General features: G+C 33.1%; 1 protein-coding gene across 6 annotated transcripts in view; it reads left to right on the top strand.

Moving 5' to 3' along the window:
- Positions 1–18588, top strand: part of CNKSR2 (connector enhancer of kinase suppressor of Ras 2) — a 286598-nt gene that overhangs the window by 162384 nt on the left and 105626 nt on the right. For all 6 annotated transcript variants that reach the window (XM_061407935.1, XM_061407936.1, XM_061407938.1 and 3 more), the window contains 2 exons: positions 8658–8791; positions 13963–14174. In XM_061407935.1, coding sequence (XP_061263919.1) covers positions 8658–8791; positions 13963–14174 — 346 coding nt within the window. The remainder of the gene's footprint in view (positions 1–8657; positions 8792–13962; positions 14175–18588) is intronic.

Genomic DNA, 18588 nt, shown 5'->3' with positions numbered 1-18588 from the left:
TCTGTAGTTTTCTATTGACATGTCTTCCCCAAAGATCCTTCTTCAGAGCCTGAAAGGTGGGAACCCTGAAGAAGAGACCCTTTCAGCCATTAAGTTTTCGTCTCTATATGTGTGGTTAAATTTAACAGCTTCTCTATAGCCCCTTCTGCTTCACAGTGAACACCAAAAAGAAGCTAATTTCTTGTTGATCCATGAACTCTATTTGAGGGAATATCTCTAGAAGATAAATTGATGATTTGGTCCCCTTTTAGATTCTTTTCCACAAGCACAAACTGGAGAATTAAGCTAATGACAATATATAGTTAAGAATCACTTTTATAGAAAATTCTGAAATAATCGAAAGACCTTTTTTCTTTGCTACACATACATTTGGTGTGTGTGTTTAAACCTAGAGAACAAAGACTTTAATTTTTTAAATTGTTCTACATCATTCCTTAATTATAATAGATACTTAAGACACTGTTTCTAGGTTCATTCCTAAATGCCAAGAAATGTGCCTCATCAGATCACTAATTATATTTATTCCTTATTGCCTATTCAGTTACTTTGAGTATACTTGTAAATTTACTTTTTCAGAATGCTGAATTCAGAAAAAAATAAAATCAGTATTTACGTAAGTGCTTATATGTGTTGACATTTTTATAAATTTGTTACTTCGCCTGCATTTAGTTCACCTAAAATGTATTGTCCAAGCTCGACTCTTTATAGATAAACAATACTATTAATGGGTTGGAGGAGGCAAGGAGGGACCCTGCTTTCAACTTTGAAAATTGACTTTAAGAAGCAGAAGAAAGAGTAGTAGTTTTAAGTAAATATTTACAGGTGGTGGTAAAACAAAGTCTTAGGAGTAAGGGCAATGGATTAGTCCTGTAACATCGCACGCCACTACCAAATCTCCCACCGCCAAATCTCCCTAAAGTCTATTTTGAAGACCTGAAATTGTACCGTTACAGAGTTTCATTTTGGTATTAAGGCTTTGGCTTGTGCTAAAATGTAAAAAGATACCAGAAGCATAATGGAAACTATCTGGCCAGAATTTTAAGAGAATGAATACAACCAAAGATGGATAAAGCTTGAAGATTCCAGGATCTGGAGGTTGTAAGTAGACTGCTTCCAGAAGGGGAAAAATCAAAGAAATAGTGGGATGAGAAAGTCTTACAGGCAGTTCTGGATTCTTTGTAACTTTGCCTGAGACTACATATTTTTCCTAGTGGCCAAGAAAGGACCTCATATGTGAAACTTAAGTGCTTAATGTAGCAACAATCCTCTGTGCAGACATAAGTACCATTCTTATTGTAGTCCTGCTTCTGGTGTGTTGGAGCCAAAATGCCCATTAACTCACCTGAATACAAATTTTCATGTTCAACCTGAAGAATTGGACATTAGGTTATTTCTTCATAGGGTATACCAATAGTCTACTAAGAATTATTTCAAATAGAGTTTACAAAAAGAAACAATCTGTGGCATATATTTAACCTCAATATGTATATTTCATCTTTTTCTTTTATGATACCAGGCTTAGCGTTTTCAGATAAAGTATAGCAAAATTTGTGTAGTTTGGAGGTAGATGCTAATACATGCCTCTAATGAAGAGAACAACTTCATTCTAACAAAGGAATAATTATTTTTTAAACTAATAAGGAAATAATTTGTACCTGCACAACTAAAATATAGCCTTATCTACCTTAAGGTTGATTTTTGAGGAATACACGTTTTAATAAAAGTCATTTTAGTTCTAAAACGAATAGTAGCTTCTATTATTAATTAACTGCAAAAAAAAAAATAATTAACTACAATGACAAATTTTAATCTGGATTTTCTTTTTAAAATCATTCGTGGAATTATAGCCAAATAAGCAAAAGCATACAATTGAACTTCATGCTCACAGAGCAATTTCATTAGTACATTTCATGAAGTTTGGCAACTCTTGTTAAATTCCTGATTTCTCAAATGTTTTGCAATAGAACTGAAAGACTTAAAGATATTTTAGTCAAATACTACAAGCAGATTTAATCTGGAATTGAATTTGTTGTCATCTGCACCCATTTATATATATACAGTAGAGATGTTCTACCTGAGGTAGAATCTTTTGTTCTGAGAAAGCAAACTAGCAATTCCTTGCTTTCTGAGAGCTGTTTTTAAAACATGTCCTTAGTAGCACCCTCTACTAATGTCCTGGATTTTGGTAAGCATGGTGGTTGCTTATGGTCAAGTCCTTGAAATTCAATGAAAAAATCCTGGGGAATTATGGATAAACCTCAGTGTATATTTTTTGATGTTTGTCGTCTTAAATTAGCGTGCATAGGTCACCAGCTTGCACGAGTGGTGTTGTTTTCTTCTTACAAGAGATGTATGGGAGAATTAGCTGGACACTGGTGAGAATATTGATTGAAATCATCACTGGGAATCAACAATTTTAAAAAACATTTAGGAACCCAACTTTTTTTTTTTTTTGGTGAAAATGCATCTCAAAAATAATCACTAAAATCAATGCTGGAATTTGATTTACTGATACAGGTTTCATTAGACATTTTTAATGTAAAATGATATCAAGCTGTATCATTAGAATTGCTCCTAGGCTTTTCTAATCCATAAGTCTTTTATATCGAAGTGGTAATTTTTTGTGTGGTTTTTGTGCTTTTCACTTTAAATGTTATTGCTTAGCATTACCTTGATGCCATTTTTACAGGATATTTAAATTAAATACATTTGAGCAGAGAAAGAAATGGAAAAAGAAATGGAAAGCAAATAGTCGTAGTAGTCAGTTTTGTTTATCAACTGGTGTAACAACTGAAGAACACTGATAATGTTACATTTCAGATACATAGAAATATGAATGGTTGAAGTCACTGTAAAAATAAAAACATAAGGAATAATAAAATTTATTTTAATATCAAAGTTATAGGATGGGGTGGCCAAAAAAACATTAGAAGCAAAGTTTATATGTTTCTGAGAATTTTGCTTTAAAAGCATGTTTTGGAGGAAGGAAGGAAGGTAACTAATATTAATATGACACTAGAGAAGAAAATAAGTTTTAACTAAAAATGTAGTTGTGCTGACTGGGAGGCAGAAACAATTACATGTTTCACATGCTCAAGTTAGTAAATAGCTGCAAGCAATTGTCACATCAGATTTTTGTTCACCAATGCTTAAGCAAATTAATTAAAGGATCTAAATCACATTTGTGGTTTTCAACCAAATGCTTTCAAAATGTTAACACAGACTACAAATAATCACCTAATATAAAAAATTATTTAGTTTTTCTATTCTTTAGCTTCCTAATCTTTCTTTAGTTAATATTCTAAAAATAATGTGTAGTGTAAGGTGAAAAAATTAGAAGCTCAGTTTTAATGTTGCAGTATTAACTATGCCCGTAAGAGTGGACAGCATAAATATCCCAGTGGTAGTTTCAGTACAGTGTGCAAATTTTGATGATTAATTGGAAAAAGCCATTTTTTGATGTGACTCTAAAGTGTATATTATTTGTGTATTATATAATCATGTACATAATTTTATGCCCATAGATTTGTTTTTAACTTATACAGATACAGCTTCCTGATCAAATCTGTGGTTGAAAAAAAATGTTTTTTTCTTTGTAGTCTGATAAGAAAAGGAAGATTACATGCTTTAAGAAGAAGACTTAAGTCTTTTGTATTTATAAATTTGTGTTTTAGAAAAAGCTGAGAAAAAACTGAGAGTGGGAGAATTTAGGATACAGGTATTTCTCTTACTTAGACTCTTTTCAAGTCATTGAATACTTAAGAAAATCTTACCCAGGAAAAATTATGCCCAATAATTTTCCAAATTAGATCTAATATTCTTTATATGATCAAGAAATTTACAAGATTGTATGCAACTTCTTGCCTCCCAAAATCCAGAATACATTTTATCTGGAGCATTTCTTTAGATGTCTCAGAGTTGCTAACATAAAACAATATTCTGGTACTTGTATTGGAATTATAATAAAAATGTGTTTGAACTGAATAAGGACTTGTGTGAATGTTCTGTGCTAAAATAATGGGGTATTGTGTTCCAGTTGAGTCTGTACTTATTCCCAAGAGTGAATAAAATTAATGGCCAGGTTTTCTACTTGATGTAATCATTCATATTTCAATGAGTATTTTCCCTCTGGAAGACAAAGCAAACTCTTTGTGATATTTGCACTAGTGAGTTCTACAGATAACTGCATAATGTGTAATGCACCATTTTCATCTTTTAACATTGGGGCAGTCTTTATGTCATTGATTCCATTCAAGACTTTATATAGCTCTATGAAAGCTGGGTCACTTACCAGATAGAGGGACAACCAAATTAAGATATGCTTGCCAGGAGTTGTTAATATGTAAAATGTTTCCAATAAAACCTTTAACATAAACTGTAGTTTTTTAAGTATAGCTGCTCTTCTTTCATAGTCTTTAAGGCCGTATGGTTTTCAGAAGTACATTAATGCCTTCCAGATGTGCTCAGTTACCTTAGAGATGTTAGAATCCGGGACACGAGGAAAGGGCTTGAGCCATCAGAGGACTTAAAGTGAGAGTTCAGTGATCCCTTACAAAAGCTGAAAATTTTAGTTTATACTAATGACAGCCTCCCAATGATGTTCAAACTGGAGGAGTAGGATCTTTTTACTAAATTCATCACTGATGATTCAGAGGAAGATTTGTGCCATGCCATATTTTGGGATACAGTTTAAAGGTATTTATAGAGTTCAAACCGACAATATGAGAAATGTATGTGTACATAATATACTTCTGAGTCCTGTTCATAGTAGTAACTTATCATTAATTGACTAAGGTTATAACTGTATACTTGAAGAGATGCATATATGATCATTTTATTTACGATTTGGATATTTCAACATATGCATGCCTGTGCCCCAAAAAATCTGTCATAGATTTCTTTTAGAAGAGTAACAGTATGTATGCAAAATATGTCCTTCCTGTTGGAGCCTCATTGAATCTGGAAGGAAAACTTTGTCATTAGAACTGTTGGGATATGAAAAATAAATTTTGTGGAAAGGTCCTTTCAGAAAATAAACCCACTTGGATAGAATCCAAGATGGATCCATGTCATGCTTGATTGCATACCGAAGTGGATCAAGTTATACTGAAGCTTCATGCTTATTTGAGTTACAAGATGCGGTCTTAAAATACCCTTGTATTTTATCCATAAGTGATAATAGTTCTTAATTCTCTTCCTATGCAGATTTTCCCGTTATAAGAGAAAGAGTCAAAATAGCAAAGTGGTACAATTAAAAAAAAAGTATCCTTTATTTCTACTCTTTTTCCTTAAATTGGAAATTCTTAATAGCACAATGGTAAAGTACTTTCCTTATACTATTTTATGAAGAAATTTTTAAAGTAAATGTTACCAAGGTAGGAAAAACTATCCTTCTGCATTATTATACTCACATATTTAGGTTTTTGTCTGAACTCAGGCATATGTCTGTTAAATTTTGAATTAAATACAGAGAGAACTTTTTTTTTTAATATTATTTTATTTTTAAACTTTACATAATTGTATTAGTTTTGCCCAATATCAAAATGAATCCATCACAGGTATACATGAGAACTTTTTGATTTGAGGAAAGCTGTGTTTTCCACTTTTTGTGTGTATTAGATAGTTATTGGTGGTAAGTGTAATTTTAATGGCATTTGTTACACCGAGGAATTTCTCACTGATAATTTCAACTAATAGCATCATTTATTCTGTGCTTTATTTAGTCACATTTTGCCTATCTTTCTAATGTTCTTTAATGCCATTTTCATTCTTTTGTCATTTATATTTTGTAACGTTTCAATTCTTGTCCTAACTTAGAGCTTTTTAAAGGAGTTATAAATGATCACAAATTTCCTTTGGGGTTAAGTAGCTATTTCCATTTTCCCATGAAGATTCTATTTTGCCATACTTTATTTTTCCATTGCTTAATGTCTTCTTTAAAATATTCTCAAGAATAATTTTTACTTTTTAGTTTGAATTAGCTTGATAAAAATATACTGAATAAATTTATTATTTGTCATGTGTCTTATACTTAGTACAAGGCATACTGATTTAACCAGCCAGACATCTGCATGATAAACCAATTTAAATGTTTTCTATGATTTACCAGTTAATAAAATAACTAGTAAGTAGAGTTAACAGAATCGACTAATTTCTTCTTTCTCTGAAAGAATAAGTTGTTTTTTCCAACCACTTGAATTAATTGAACCAGCTGAGACAATCAAACCTGTTATTTAAGTATATCTGTCTTTTTCTTCTACATTTTTGCTGCTAATTTAACTATGCTGAGAACATTAATAGCAAATCTGTGCTGAAAATAGAAACCTATAGAAAATATCAATTTGAAGGAAGTTGACACGACTAATATTTAAAGTTCCTGGAAGGAGAAGGATCAAGTACCCTAAATAGACAATCCTTGTAACAGTCCAGGCAGAAGAAAATACTTTTATTGGTCCTTACCTCACACTTCACTTGTAATCACTATTACTACTCCTTTTTTCCTTCCTTCCTACCTCTTTGGGGAGGACAGGAATAGATACCAAGAGAAATTATCTTTAGTTCTACAGATGGTAAAATAAAAGGAGAAAAGTCTTCAGAATTTAGTAATCCTAGAAAAGAAGAAAGAGAATAAAAAATGTTTAGATTATTTTTTTAATGTTATGTTTTTAGAACTTGTTTTTAAGTTCATTCATAGTGTTAAAGATAATTTAAAATAAGAGCATATTAGAGCATTTAAAAAGCATACTGAATATACGTTTTTCTCTCACAGTGCATCAGTTATAGAAAATGTTGGCAAGTAATGTACTGTGTAATTAACGTTTTCTTTACATTTCTATAATTATGAAATTTTGTTTAGATTTGTTGTTTAGTGTCATTTTTGTATTTAATAATAAGATATCCTGACAGGAAAAATTTGTAAACAGTCACATTACAGATCACACTTAACCTAAAGATCCTATCATTCAAAGATATATTGGAGAGACTTGTAATACATTCTTAGAAATGATATAATTCTTTATTTCCTCAGGCTTCATGGTGTTCATCTGTACAGGCGACTCCTGATTACCTATATAAATTTCAGAATTTCCCATTGCCAAAATTTTTGTTTCTAAAAGACACACATAATTTAACTTAGTGCTATTCCAAAGTCAGCATATTTAAACATAAACAACATAGTCTTTACCATATGCTTTCAAAATATATCAAAATTCTTCGACATGTAAACTTCCAGACTTTTTAAATATCATATAAGATACAATATTCTAGAATCCCAAAATAAATTATCAATTATTTTTCCCTTCTCTCTCTCTCTCTTTAATTTCTATTTCACATAGATTAAAACTTAACCGTCATTTTGGCAGGATGTGTGATTTCAAGCTATTAAGGTGAGCTGTGTAAAAAGGAAGGTCAAAAACCATGAACTAAGCCATAAACTATGTAGCCTACCCCAGGGACCTACATTGTACATTGTATTTATGCTTGGATTTTTGAACAAATTTTGTTTATCTGTAAAAAAATATTGTCATAATATAAAATAGTTGTACTATGCCATTTTTTAAGTGTCCAGCAATACATGTTAAAGTAATAGAACTATGGGTCTATATACAGCTATCCTAAAAGTGTTTTCATACTGGCTAAAATGGCAACATCTCGTCATGTGAAGATGCAGTTCATTTTGTGATCATCATTTTTGTTTGCGATTACATTGAAGTTCTTATTTCTCAATGTTATTGTATATGTAGCTAATAAGTCAGATATCTGTAAGATAAACATGAACATGTGTGAATTTTAGTTTCACTTTAGAGTAATTTCTCAAACGACAGTATCATTTCCAAATGCTATGATGCTTAGAATTGGGAGTGTTCATAAGTTAATGCATCCTGATGTATTGCTTAATTCAGTAAATAGAATATCTTAATTTTTAAAAAACTTACTTAATAGGTAAATACAGGCATGAAAATAAGATCTATAGGTATACAATTAAAAGTTGTTTTAAGCAATGGTAAATGTGTGTGCCTATGACAAGTGAAATGATTGTGTCACACTAATCACCATACTTTTGAAGATGTACCATAAAATGACTTTGAGAAGACAGTATTGTGTATATTTATGGAAGAAGTACATTTTCCTAGGAAATATTCTCATATTAGCCTTTCATACTCTATTTTTGTAACATTTTCTGAGAATCTGTGACTTTCTACTGACTTAGGAGTATAATGCATCTCTTTTGGGAAAAGATTTGAAATAATCTTTCTTGTATAATCAGTCAGGATATAAGTGAGCTCATTCTTTTGGAAGTTAGTCTTTATTATCTTTCTTTCAAAAGTGGAATTCTAACAAAGCAAATTCAAATACGTTTCTAACTGTGAGATAGATCTCTCCATTATGAAACACTGCGTGGTATTATTACCTTACAAATAGCTTTAACTGATTATGCCACACAATAAGGTGAGTTAGGAACTAAATGGAAATCTGTTTGTTTTTGAAGATTCAAAGGAATATCCATGTGCTAAATAACATACTTCTTGATTTCAGCCAAGTTTAAAAACTTTGTAGAAATAGATCACTTAAAATTGATAACTATGTGTCGTTGTTGTTGTTGTTGTTGTTTGTGTGTTGTTTGTGTGCGTATGTATTTTCTTTTTCATTTTAACCAGCCTCTTATACCTAGAAGTCCCACAAGCAGCGTTGCCACGCCTTCCAGCACCATCAGTACACCCACCAAGAGAGACAGTTCTGCCCTTCAGGATCTCTACATCCCCCCTCCTCCTGCAGAACCATATATTCCCAGGTATCAAACTAACCATCGTTTTGTTCTGTGTAGCTTCCAGCTAAAGACTGACCTCAGTACATGAAAACTGTGAAGTAAATTCTCATGGAACACCTTGAGTATTTTCTCAGTTAAGAATTCTGAGCACATTCTGGAAAAAAACATTACATTATAGAGACTGTGGGCTTCCCAGGTGGCTCAGTGGTAAAGAATCCGCCTGCCAATGCAGGAGATGCAGGTTCAATCCCTCAGTTGAGATTATCCCCCAGAGGAGGAAGTGGCAACCCACTCCAGTATTCTTGCCTGGAAAATCCCATGGACAGAGGAGCTTGGCAGTCCACAGGGTCACAAAAGAGCTGGACATGACTTAGCAACTAAACAACAACTTAGAGACTTGTATTCTAGTTAATATCAATAACCATGATTTGTATTAAACACTCTACATTAAATGTCTTATAAACATTATCTCATATAATAGGAAATAATAGGAAACTAATATAAAAGTAACAATTTAGGGTTTTTTTAGTAAGTGAAAAAAAAATTATTGAGGCTCTTTGACAAAGAAAAGAAATCTCAGGTTACTTTGCAGCATTCCATACTTTTTCTCTAAATGAGAAAGTTACAGGTAACTTTTATGCCTTCTTAAATGTATGTAATTAGGAAGAATTTTTTTTTTCTTGGATGATAATGAGAGAGAGTGTATTTTCCCCCAATACCTCTGTATCTACAGTTTCCACTTGGTTAGTTCATTAATGTTTTCTTTCAGAAAGTAGAAAGAGTTTGCAAAGAGAATGAGTTGCTTTTAAAGTCTATTTTCAGGTTTCTGGAGGCTGTATCTCTATTTCATGTTCCACATTCCTATTTGAAATTCCTGGCAGGTGGAAGAATATAATTCTGTGCCATCATGCATTCTGTCCAAAAGCATTCTGGTTTCCAGCCTGTGGAATACAAAAATTATGGGAAAAGGCCAGCACTAAATGGAGATAATTAATACCAATCACAAAGTATTTGATTCAGTTTTTAAATTAGTTGTGCAGTCATTCAAAAACAATAATTTAATGTCTCATGTTTTCAAGCTATACTTAATATTAAAATTCTTTAGTAAATCAAAGCACGGAAATTCCTCTTTTTAATTACTTTTCATTGTTCTTTACTTTAATACATCTAATGCTTCATTCTATTGGCTATGATGCTACAGACATTTAACAGTCTAAATGCTACATGACAACATGGCATGTCTGCAAATCCTGTGTTGTCGTCTAGTAATAAAACTACAGCCAATTCTAAAAACATTTAAGGTCTTTTTTTAAAATTAAATGTTGTGAGAACATGGTTTGTGAGAAGATATAATTTGCTAAGCTGGCATTTCAAAAATCTTACTAATATATAATTTATACTCTTATGTTAGATTTACAATCAGTTGTACAAATTGATTTGATATCCTAGTCAAATGTAAGTTGAATTTTAATTAAGGTAGTGTTGGACTTTTTAAATATTCCTGTAAAAGGAACAATAAAAGCATGTGTATTTCACATAGGAAATGCCTCTTTTGGTTTGTTTTCATTGGAAAGATTTTATTCAGGACAAATGATTATTTAAAAGACCTTATTTGTCAGAGTGCCACATGTCCAGATAAGCATCAGAAAACTATTTTTTAGCAAATCTCTGCAGTTTTTTTATGTTCTTTCCTTGCCTCTTGGATAGGGAGGAACTTGTAATAAAGACAGTATTTCGTAGACAACATATTTAAAATGTACTTCAGAAGACAAGAGTTTTAAAGAATTTAGTTCTGTCCTCCAAGTGTGGTGCAGATATGAAGGCAGTAAATTGAAGTCAATAAAAAGCTTTAAACGTGCTATTTACAAAAACAGAATGCAAGAGACTAAAGTATCAACACCATAGTACTTGTTTTGGTAGTATTGCTTGAATGCTCCATACTTTTCAGGAAAATTCATAATTAGAGTCTTATCTCTCACTTTAATTGATTCTTAGTCTAGCATGTAATTTAACAGAATGTTCTAACTGTATTCTGAGTCAAATTATTAGTTACCTAGTCACACAGTCATTTGATGTATCAGTTAGAAAATACATACATCAGAGTCCCTTTGTACCACAGCCTCATATAAATTATCAGCATTTTCTAATTTCACTTGAAGTTATAGTCATAAAACTTTTTGCATTTGTCATTCTTTTATAGTAACGGCCATGGCATTTTCCCCCTTATTTTCATGATGAAAGATTCATCTAATTAAACTCATCTAAGCATTTCTTTTTTTCCTACATTTAAAACATTTGTCTTTATAGGATAGGCATTTCGGTGATAATTTGAATTGTGAATAATAAGAGCTTTCTCATCTTAAAACCAAAAAACCTTAAAAATGCTAGGAATAGACTTTTCTTCATGTGATTATCATTCTTCAAACACATTTATTCCAGTAAAAGAATGTGATCACAAAAATGACTTTTTCACTGAGAGAGAAAACACTCATATATATGATGTGAGTGAAGTTTAGTCCATTTTTTATTATATGACTATATACAATTTCAGTATCAAAGTAGATAGTGAACTTTCATACTTAACCAAAATTCTTTATTTTATCTTGAAAACTAAGGATTTATAAATCTTGCACAACTATGAAGTTTAAGTACTAATTTATCTCATTAATTTTACTATGAGCCATTAAATATAAAGATAGTACAATGAAGCAGTGCTCTAGCTTTTCATCGATTCCCTTAAACACTTTTTAGAGCAAAAGCGTAGGTTTTTTATATTTTGGCCACCTGACGCGAAGAGCTGACTCATTTGAAAAGACCCTGATGTTGGGAAAGATTGAAGGCAGGAGGAGAAGGGGACGACAGAGGATGAGATGGTTAGATGGCATCACTGACTCAATGGACATGAGTTTGGGTAAACTCTGGAAGTTGGTGATGGACAGGGAGGCCTGGCGTGCTGCGGTTCATGAGTCACAAAGAGTCAGACACGACTGAGTGACTGAACTGAACTGGTAGCTGTATAGGGCTTCCCTAGTGGCTCAAATGGTAAAGAGTCCATCTGCCAATGCAGGAGACAGGCGTTCGATCCCGGGATAGGGAAGGTCCCCTGGAGAAGGGAAGGGCTACCCACTCCAGTATTCCGGCCCAGAGAATTCCATGGACTGTATAGTCCCTGGAGTCATGAAGAGTTGGATACGACTGAACGAAAAGACAGAATGCAGAATATGAGTACATATACACATAGGCACACACACTTGTATATGCAAGTCATGTATCAATTAATTATACTGTAAAGTTTGGTTTTGGTTTATACTTTTCTTAATTTAGCTTTATTAAATGCATTCCATATAGACATGTCTAATAAATCTTCTTTGTTGGCATAAGGCCCCTCTTTCATATCATGATAGAATCAGGAATACCAGCCCTTCCCATTTTCTACCACAGGGTGTATCCCTATAAAGAGTGTGGTGAGAATTGAATCACCCTCTGATCTCAGCTGCATTAATATTAATGTCACAGGACTGATAGAAACATCTGCCCACTTATAAAGAGGCATAACCTTCTCCAGTGCCCCAGGTTCATTAGGGCTGTTTCCAAGCTAATTGCAGTGTCAGTTTCTTTTTGCTAGAGGTCTGACTTAACAAAGAGTGCCAGGCAATTTGTTCAGGAAAAGTTTTTAGCTAGCCGAAAATATATGTTCCTGGGTTTTATATTTCCTTCTTCTTGTTTAAGAACTAACTTTCATAGTTACAATTTGGTAAGTAGCAACACTTTTATTTAAAAAAAATTAAGGAGCGCCAGCTTGCTGATTCCTTCTTGAATATTATTTACTACTTTCTACATAGTTCAAATAATAAGAATATAGTTCTCTTCATTTGGACAAACCCAACGTATACCTGAGATATAGTATACTGTAGTATAAAAGTATAGTATTTTTGCTGAACTGAAACTCATATTTTAGAATTGGCATTTATAAGCTCATCACCATCTCATAAGACTTAGTAGATCAATTAAAATTTGGTATTTTTCTCTGTTTTGTTTTAATTCAGTTTATTCTGTAGAGTTAAGATTTCACCCTTGGCATTTAACATAAAGTTAAATTTTATTTGGTTTGATACGATTCATGGTTCTGTTTAGGGTAGAACTGGAAATAGAAATTGGAAGAAATAAAATTAATGATCCATGAAGAAAGAAATACTGCATTTGCATTTATAGTCATGTTCTAGAATGTGAGCTTCTCTAATAAAAATTTCATAGCTGGTTAGTGAAATTATCATAAGATAAACAAAGTTCATTTTAACTAATCCTAAATGGAATATTTCTACTGAAACACCACTCATTATGGGTCCAGTCACCTGGGCTGTGTGATTAATACTTTGTGTGAGTAAGAGTTTTAGGGATCTCATAAATTATTAGAGATTTTTCTTTTCAGAATCCTATAGAAGAAAAAATCATCTTGTCATCATCTTAAATCCCATTCTTAAATTCTGTATATGATCAAGTTTCTCCACCCTCTCTCCACAAGAAATGTTGCTAATATGTAGTGAAATTTTGATATATCCATTTAGAATGAGTTCCAGGAACATATCTTTTTTACTATTAAACTAGATATATACTGTTTAAATACAGAGTGTAATTCTTTTCACTAAGGTTATTTTATTAATAACAAACTGTTTGAAATTCTTAAAATACCACTTTATATAGTGCTAACTTAGTTCTTAAGGTCACAGTACCCTCACAGAGGTGGTAGTTCTTAAATACATCTATGTTTTTAAGCAGTGCAAATATTACCATGAATCAGTTAGATGAACTGGCAGAAGCAGCCTATATTGTTAGCATTGTTAATATTATACCTATTTTCTTAAGCAGTAAAAGCAATTTATGTGCTGAGATGATTTCTTTTATATGCCATAGTATGGTGAACATGAACTAGAGCAGGAGTTAGATTATCCATAGTCCATGTCTAGCTGTGTCATTTATTACCTGTGTAACCTTTAGGCTAGTCATTCAACCTCTCTGAGTCTTGGCATTTTTTTTTCCCTGCAAAATAGGAATGATTAAAAATTGCCCTATAAACATCAAAGAAAGCTTGGAAAGATCAGAAGATATACAGGAAGGATATTATTACTACTTTAAACCCTCTGCCATTTTACCTCCCTAACACTTCCCGACATCCTTCTCCTTTACCCTTTCTTTAGGGATGAAAAAGGAAACCTCCCTTGTGAAGACCTCAGAGGACACATGGTGGGCAAGCCAGTGCATAAGGGATCTGAATCACCAAACTCATTTCTGGATCAAGAATATCGAAAGAGGTTTAATATTGTCGAGGAAGACACTGTCTTGTATTGTTATGAATATGAAAAGGGAAGATCAAGTAGTCAAGGAAGACGAGAAAGCACCCCAACTTATGGTAAGAAGTCTTCTCTTACGTTGATGAAGGAGTTTATGTCTGGTATGGGAATCTCAGTTTTTTTTCCTAGGCTTTTTGGTTGTGAAAATTACCTGAGAGCTTTTGAATCTTTGATCTATTTCTGTTGTGTGCTTCCAAGTGGAATCTCAACAATATAAGGCATGACATTAAAATTTACTCTAAATTTTCCAAAGGTAAGCAAGAATAATTGCCTTCCAAAGGCAGTGTTTTAACTTAACGATACATAGACCCCTTTTTGAATCACATGTAATTTTTGTGTATCACAGGTTGCCAAACTGAAGTAGTTCAAGAGGGTTTTTTTTCTTTTTTTAATCAATACTTAACTGTTAACTTACTTAAAATCAAATTTCTGTATTTCTCAGATATTAAAAAAATCTTAGATGGACTTTTCTGGGTAAAATTTCATCTCAATTTTTGCTTTGTTTTTTTATAAGAAGTGGTAAATTTTGAGTGGATTTTAAATAGAAAGGACATAACATATTTAAAGCAAAGATGGGCCTAGAGTTACCATGTCCCAGGATATTTTTTTTTATCTGACTCCTATTTTTCCATGCATGACCAAGAAAGTAACCCAGAATTGATATAGTTTAGCTGAACCATTTGCAGATAAATTTGCCTAGTGTTAGAGTAGTAAAGTCTATGGTCCTCTTACAAGAATGAATAGATTTAATTGGAATTCTGTACTCCTTGCTTTCCAGTTTTAGGAGAAGGGCAGGATCCTTGCTGATAAGTGCAGATTTGATCAGTGGAAGCTGAAGAGAAAGAAAGTTGTTTTTAACTTTCTCTTTCCACTTACTTGCCTTACTTGTTCACCATGGCCATATGCCTCCCTCCTGTGGTCCCAAAAGATTGGTCATCACATACTTTATAACTGACACCCTATTTCATTACAGCTTTTTGGTAATAATGAGTAATAATTAAGTATGGAAAATTTTGCCCAAAACGATCCTAAGTAATAGAACCCTACCTATCATGCTTTATATTATTCTCTGTACATGTGCTGTTTTTTCATGTGCTCCTCATTTATACTACCCTGGTGGCACTTATTTTGAACTGTCATAAATTGAAGGTATTTGCACCTTTGCTTTTCTCTACTATTACATTGTAAACTTCTGCAGTAAACTTCTGCCTGCCATCTTCGTTATCCCCGCCCCTGCCTCATCACGAGATTTTTATTTTTCTGCATTCATTCCACAAGTACTTATTGACTACATATTATTAGATAAGCATTCAGTTCAGTTGCTCTGTCGTGTCCGAATCATTGTGTCTCCATGGACTACAGCACGTCAGGCTTCCCTGTCCCTCACCAACTCCTGGAGCCTGCTCAAACAAACATATATCAACTCTTCTTTTTTTATGTCCCAGAATTTTCTGGCTGTTTTCTACTTGTATTAAAGTAGATAAGAATATATAAGGGGAAAGTATAGTCACTAGATAAAGTTGATTATTGATAGCTTTATGAAACATAGTTTACCAAGGCCTTACTTAAATAGCTGTGAACTGTTAGTTCCTTCAGACTATGGTTTAAAGCACCTAGTGCTATCATGTTCCACAAATCATACCTCTTCCAATAAAATAGAATACCATTTAAATTTTAGAAAATGTAGATATCCTATAGATACCTAAAGTGTTTTTATAAACAACTTAGGAGAAAATAAATGTATATATACTTAAAAGAGGAATAAGGAAGTAAAAACAAAAGTTCTTTTACTTTTGGATTTGAAAGTGTTTTTTTTCCTTTTTTTTTTTTTTTTAAATTTTGAACCTGAAATATAGCCTGAACTTTCACTTAGAGATACTTTAGAGATACTACAGTAGAGATTCCCTGGCACGACTGGAAAATTGTTCCATGTAACTAGCAGTTTAATGTATATTTACCTTTTTAAAATCAGATCTTAAGTAATAAAACCTACTTGTCACATACATGAATTTCTGGCCATAACATTCCCAAAGAGTAATTTATCTGTTAATGCATTCAGCTGATATTTGTTGTGTGTATAAAGTCAGCCAGGCACTGGGGATGCAAAGATGAATAAAACATAAATCTTGCCTGGAAGGCAGTCATAACCCAAAGGGAAAGAACAAAGAGATGGAGTGCAGCAGCAACTTTAGGTAAGGAGGAAAGTGAACAAAGTGCTGCAGTAGCATGGGAGTTGAAGTCCCAGTGTCTTCCTGGGAAGTCACAGAAATATAAGTGACGTTTATGCTGAGTTTTAAATGATGAATAGTCATCATTCAGGGTTTCTCAATGCTAGCTATCCCTACCAAATACTTGACACCCTCTCAAACCTAGTACTGAGATCTGAGAGTTCATATAAATCTCCCAGCCCATCCCCTAAAGGCCCCAAGTATTAGTAACTTCAACCCTTAATAAGTACTAATTGATGACAACTTCATTTAACCTATAAAATGGTCCCATTATATGGATCCCCAAGTATGACAATATTCTCTTGGGTTTAAAAATAATGATAATGAAATGCTTGATCCTGCTGAAGTATATAACAAAAAAAAAACCCTGATTACCAAAAAAAAAGTTCACAATTTATATTTTCTGAAAATGAGAGTAATTTAACTTGTTACCACTTGTGAAATACCTTAAAAGCATTGTATAAGTCCTTTAGCCTTACAGTTCAACTTAGTTCTTCATTGCAAATATCCTTATCTTCTAGTGTGTGGACTTAGCCACCATCGCTACCTATTAACTTCCCAGTTACCTATTTACTCAAAGAGGTTCAGAGTTAAGATTTTAAGAATCTAGATAGTGTTTTGAGAAGCAAAGGAGAAACATAATACAGTTTTTACTATGTGCTTTTGTCTTCATTCATATTTTAAAGTTAGATATATAAGACAAAAATTAAAATTTACAGACACTCTGTTATTAGACTCAGTGACAAAGAAACAGATATAAAGAAAAATACTTGAAAATATCCTAATCATGAACTTTATTTATTTCAAGACTGGAGGTTTATTAAATGCTTTATCATATTTGTTAACCAACTTCTCAGTTTATATCATGGACCCACTATTCGTGGGTAAGAGTGAATTAAAAGATCAGTTATTTGCCCTAAGCCATAAGATAAATACAGTATGGATAGACAGTGGATGGCCTATCTAGAAAATAAGTAAATACTTGTTGAGCTTTTATGTATGCCTTTAAAAAGCATTGGGCTTACCTCATAGGTCAGTTGGTAAAGAATCCACCTGCAAGGCAGGAGACCCTGGTTCAATTCCTGGGTTGGGAAGATCCGCTGGAGAAAGGATAGGCTACCTATTCCAGTATTCTTGGGCTTTCCTTTGTGGCTCAGCTGGTAAAGAATTCACCTCCAATGAGGGAGACCTGGGTTCAGTCCCTGGGTTGGGAAGATCCCCTGGAGAAGGGAAAGGCTACCCACTCCCATATTCTGGCCTGGAGAATTCCATGGACTGTATAGTCCATGGGGTCGCAAAGAGTTGGACATGATTGAACTACTTTTACTTTCATTCTAAAAAGCATTAACCCATTTAATCCTCACAACCCCAAGAGGTAGATAACTAATAGAATCCTTACTTTATAAATGGGTTAAATATCTTACCCAGCTAGTAAGTGGTAGAACCTTGATATTTGTTGACTCTATCAGTGTTACTAGCTAACTAAATAATATGAAAATATTTTGCTAAAGTGTAGAAAAGTAGTTCAAAAAGGCAAAATGGTTGCCTGAGGAGGCCTTACAAATAGCTGAGAAAAGAAGAGAAGCTAAATGCAAAGGAAAAAAGGAAAGGTATACCCATTTGAATGCAGAATTCCAAAGAATAGCAAGGAGAGATAAGAAAACCTTCCTCAGTGATAATGCAAAGAAATACAGGAAAACAATAGAATGGGAAAGACTAGAGATCTCAAGAAAATCTGATACCAAGGGAACATTTCATGCAAAGATGGGCACAATAAAGGACAGAAATGGTAGGGACCTAACAGAAGCAGAAGATATTAAGAAGAGGTGGCAAGAATACACAGAAGAACTATATAAAAAAGATAACCATGATAACCATGATGGTTTGATCACTCATCTAGAGCCAGACATCCTGGAATGCGAAGTCAAGTGGGCCTTAGGAAGCATCACTACGAACAAAGCTAGTAGAGGTGATGGAATTCCAGTTGAGCTATTTCAAATCCTAAAAGATGATGCTGTGAAAGTGCTGCACTCAATATGCCAGCAAATTTGGAAAACTCAGCAGTGGCCACAGGACTTGAAAAGGTCAGTTTTCATTCCAATCCCAAAGAAAGGCAATGCCAAAGAATGCTCAAACTATTGCACAATTGCACGTATCTCACACGCTAGCAAACTAATGCTCAAAATCCTCCAAGCCAGGCTTCAACAGTATGCGAATCGTGAACTTCCAGATGTTCAAGCTGGAT

This window comes from Bos javanicus, chromosome X (genome assembly GCF_032452875.1).
Source record: "Bos javanicus breed banteng chromosome X, ARS-OSU_banteng_1.0, whole genome shotgun sequence".
Lineage (NCBI taxonomy): Eukaryota > Metazoa > Chordata > Mammalia > Artiodactyla > Bovidae > Bos > Bos javanicus.
The sequence above is the reverse complement of the archived record's forward strand: the minus strand, read 5'-3'. Positions and strand labels throughout refer to the sequence as shown.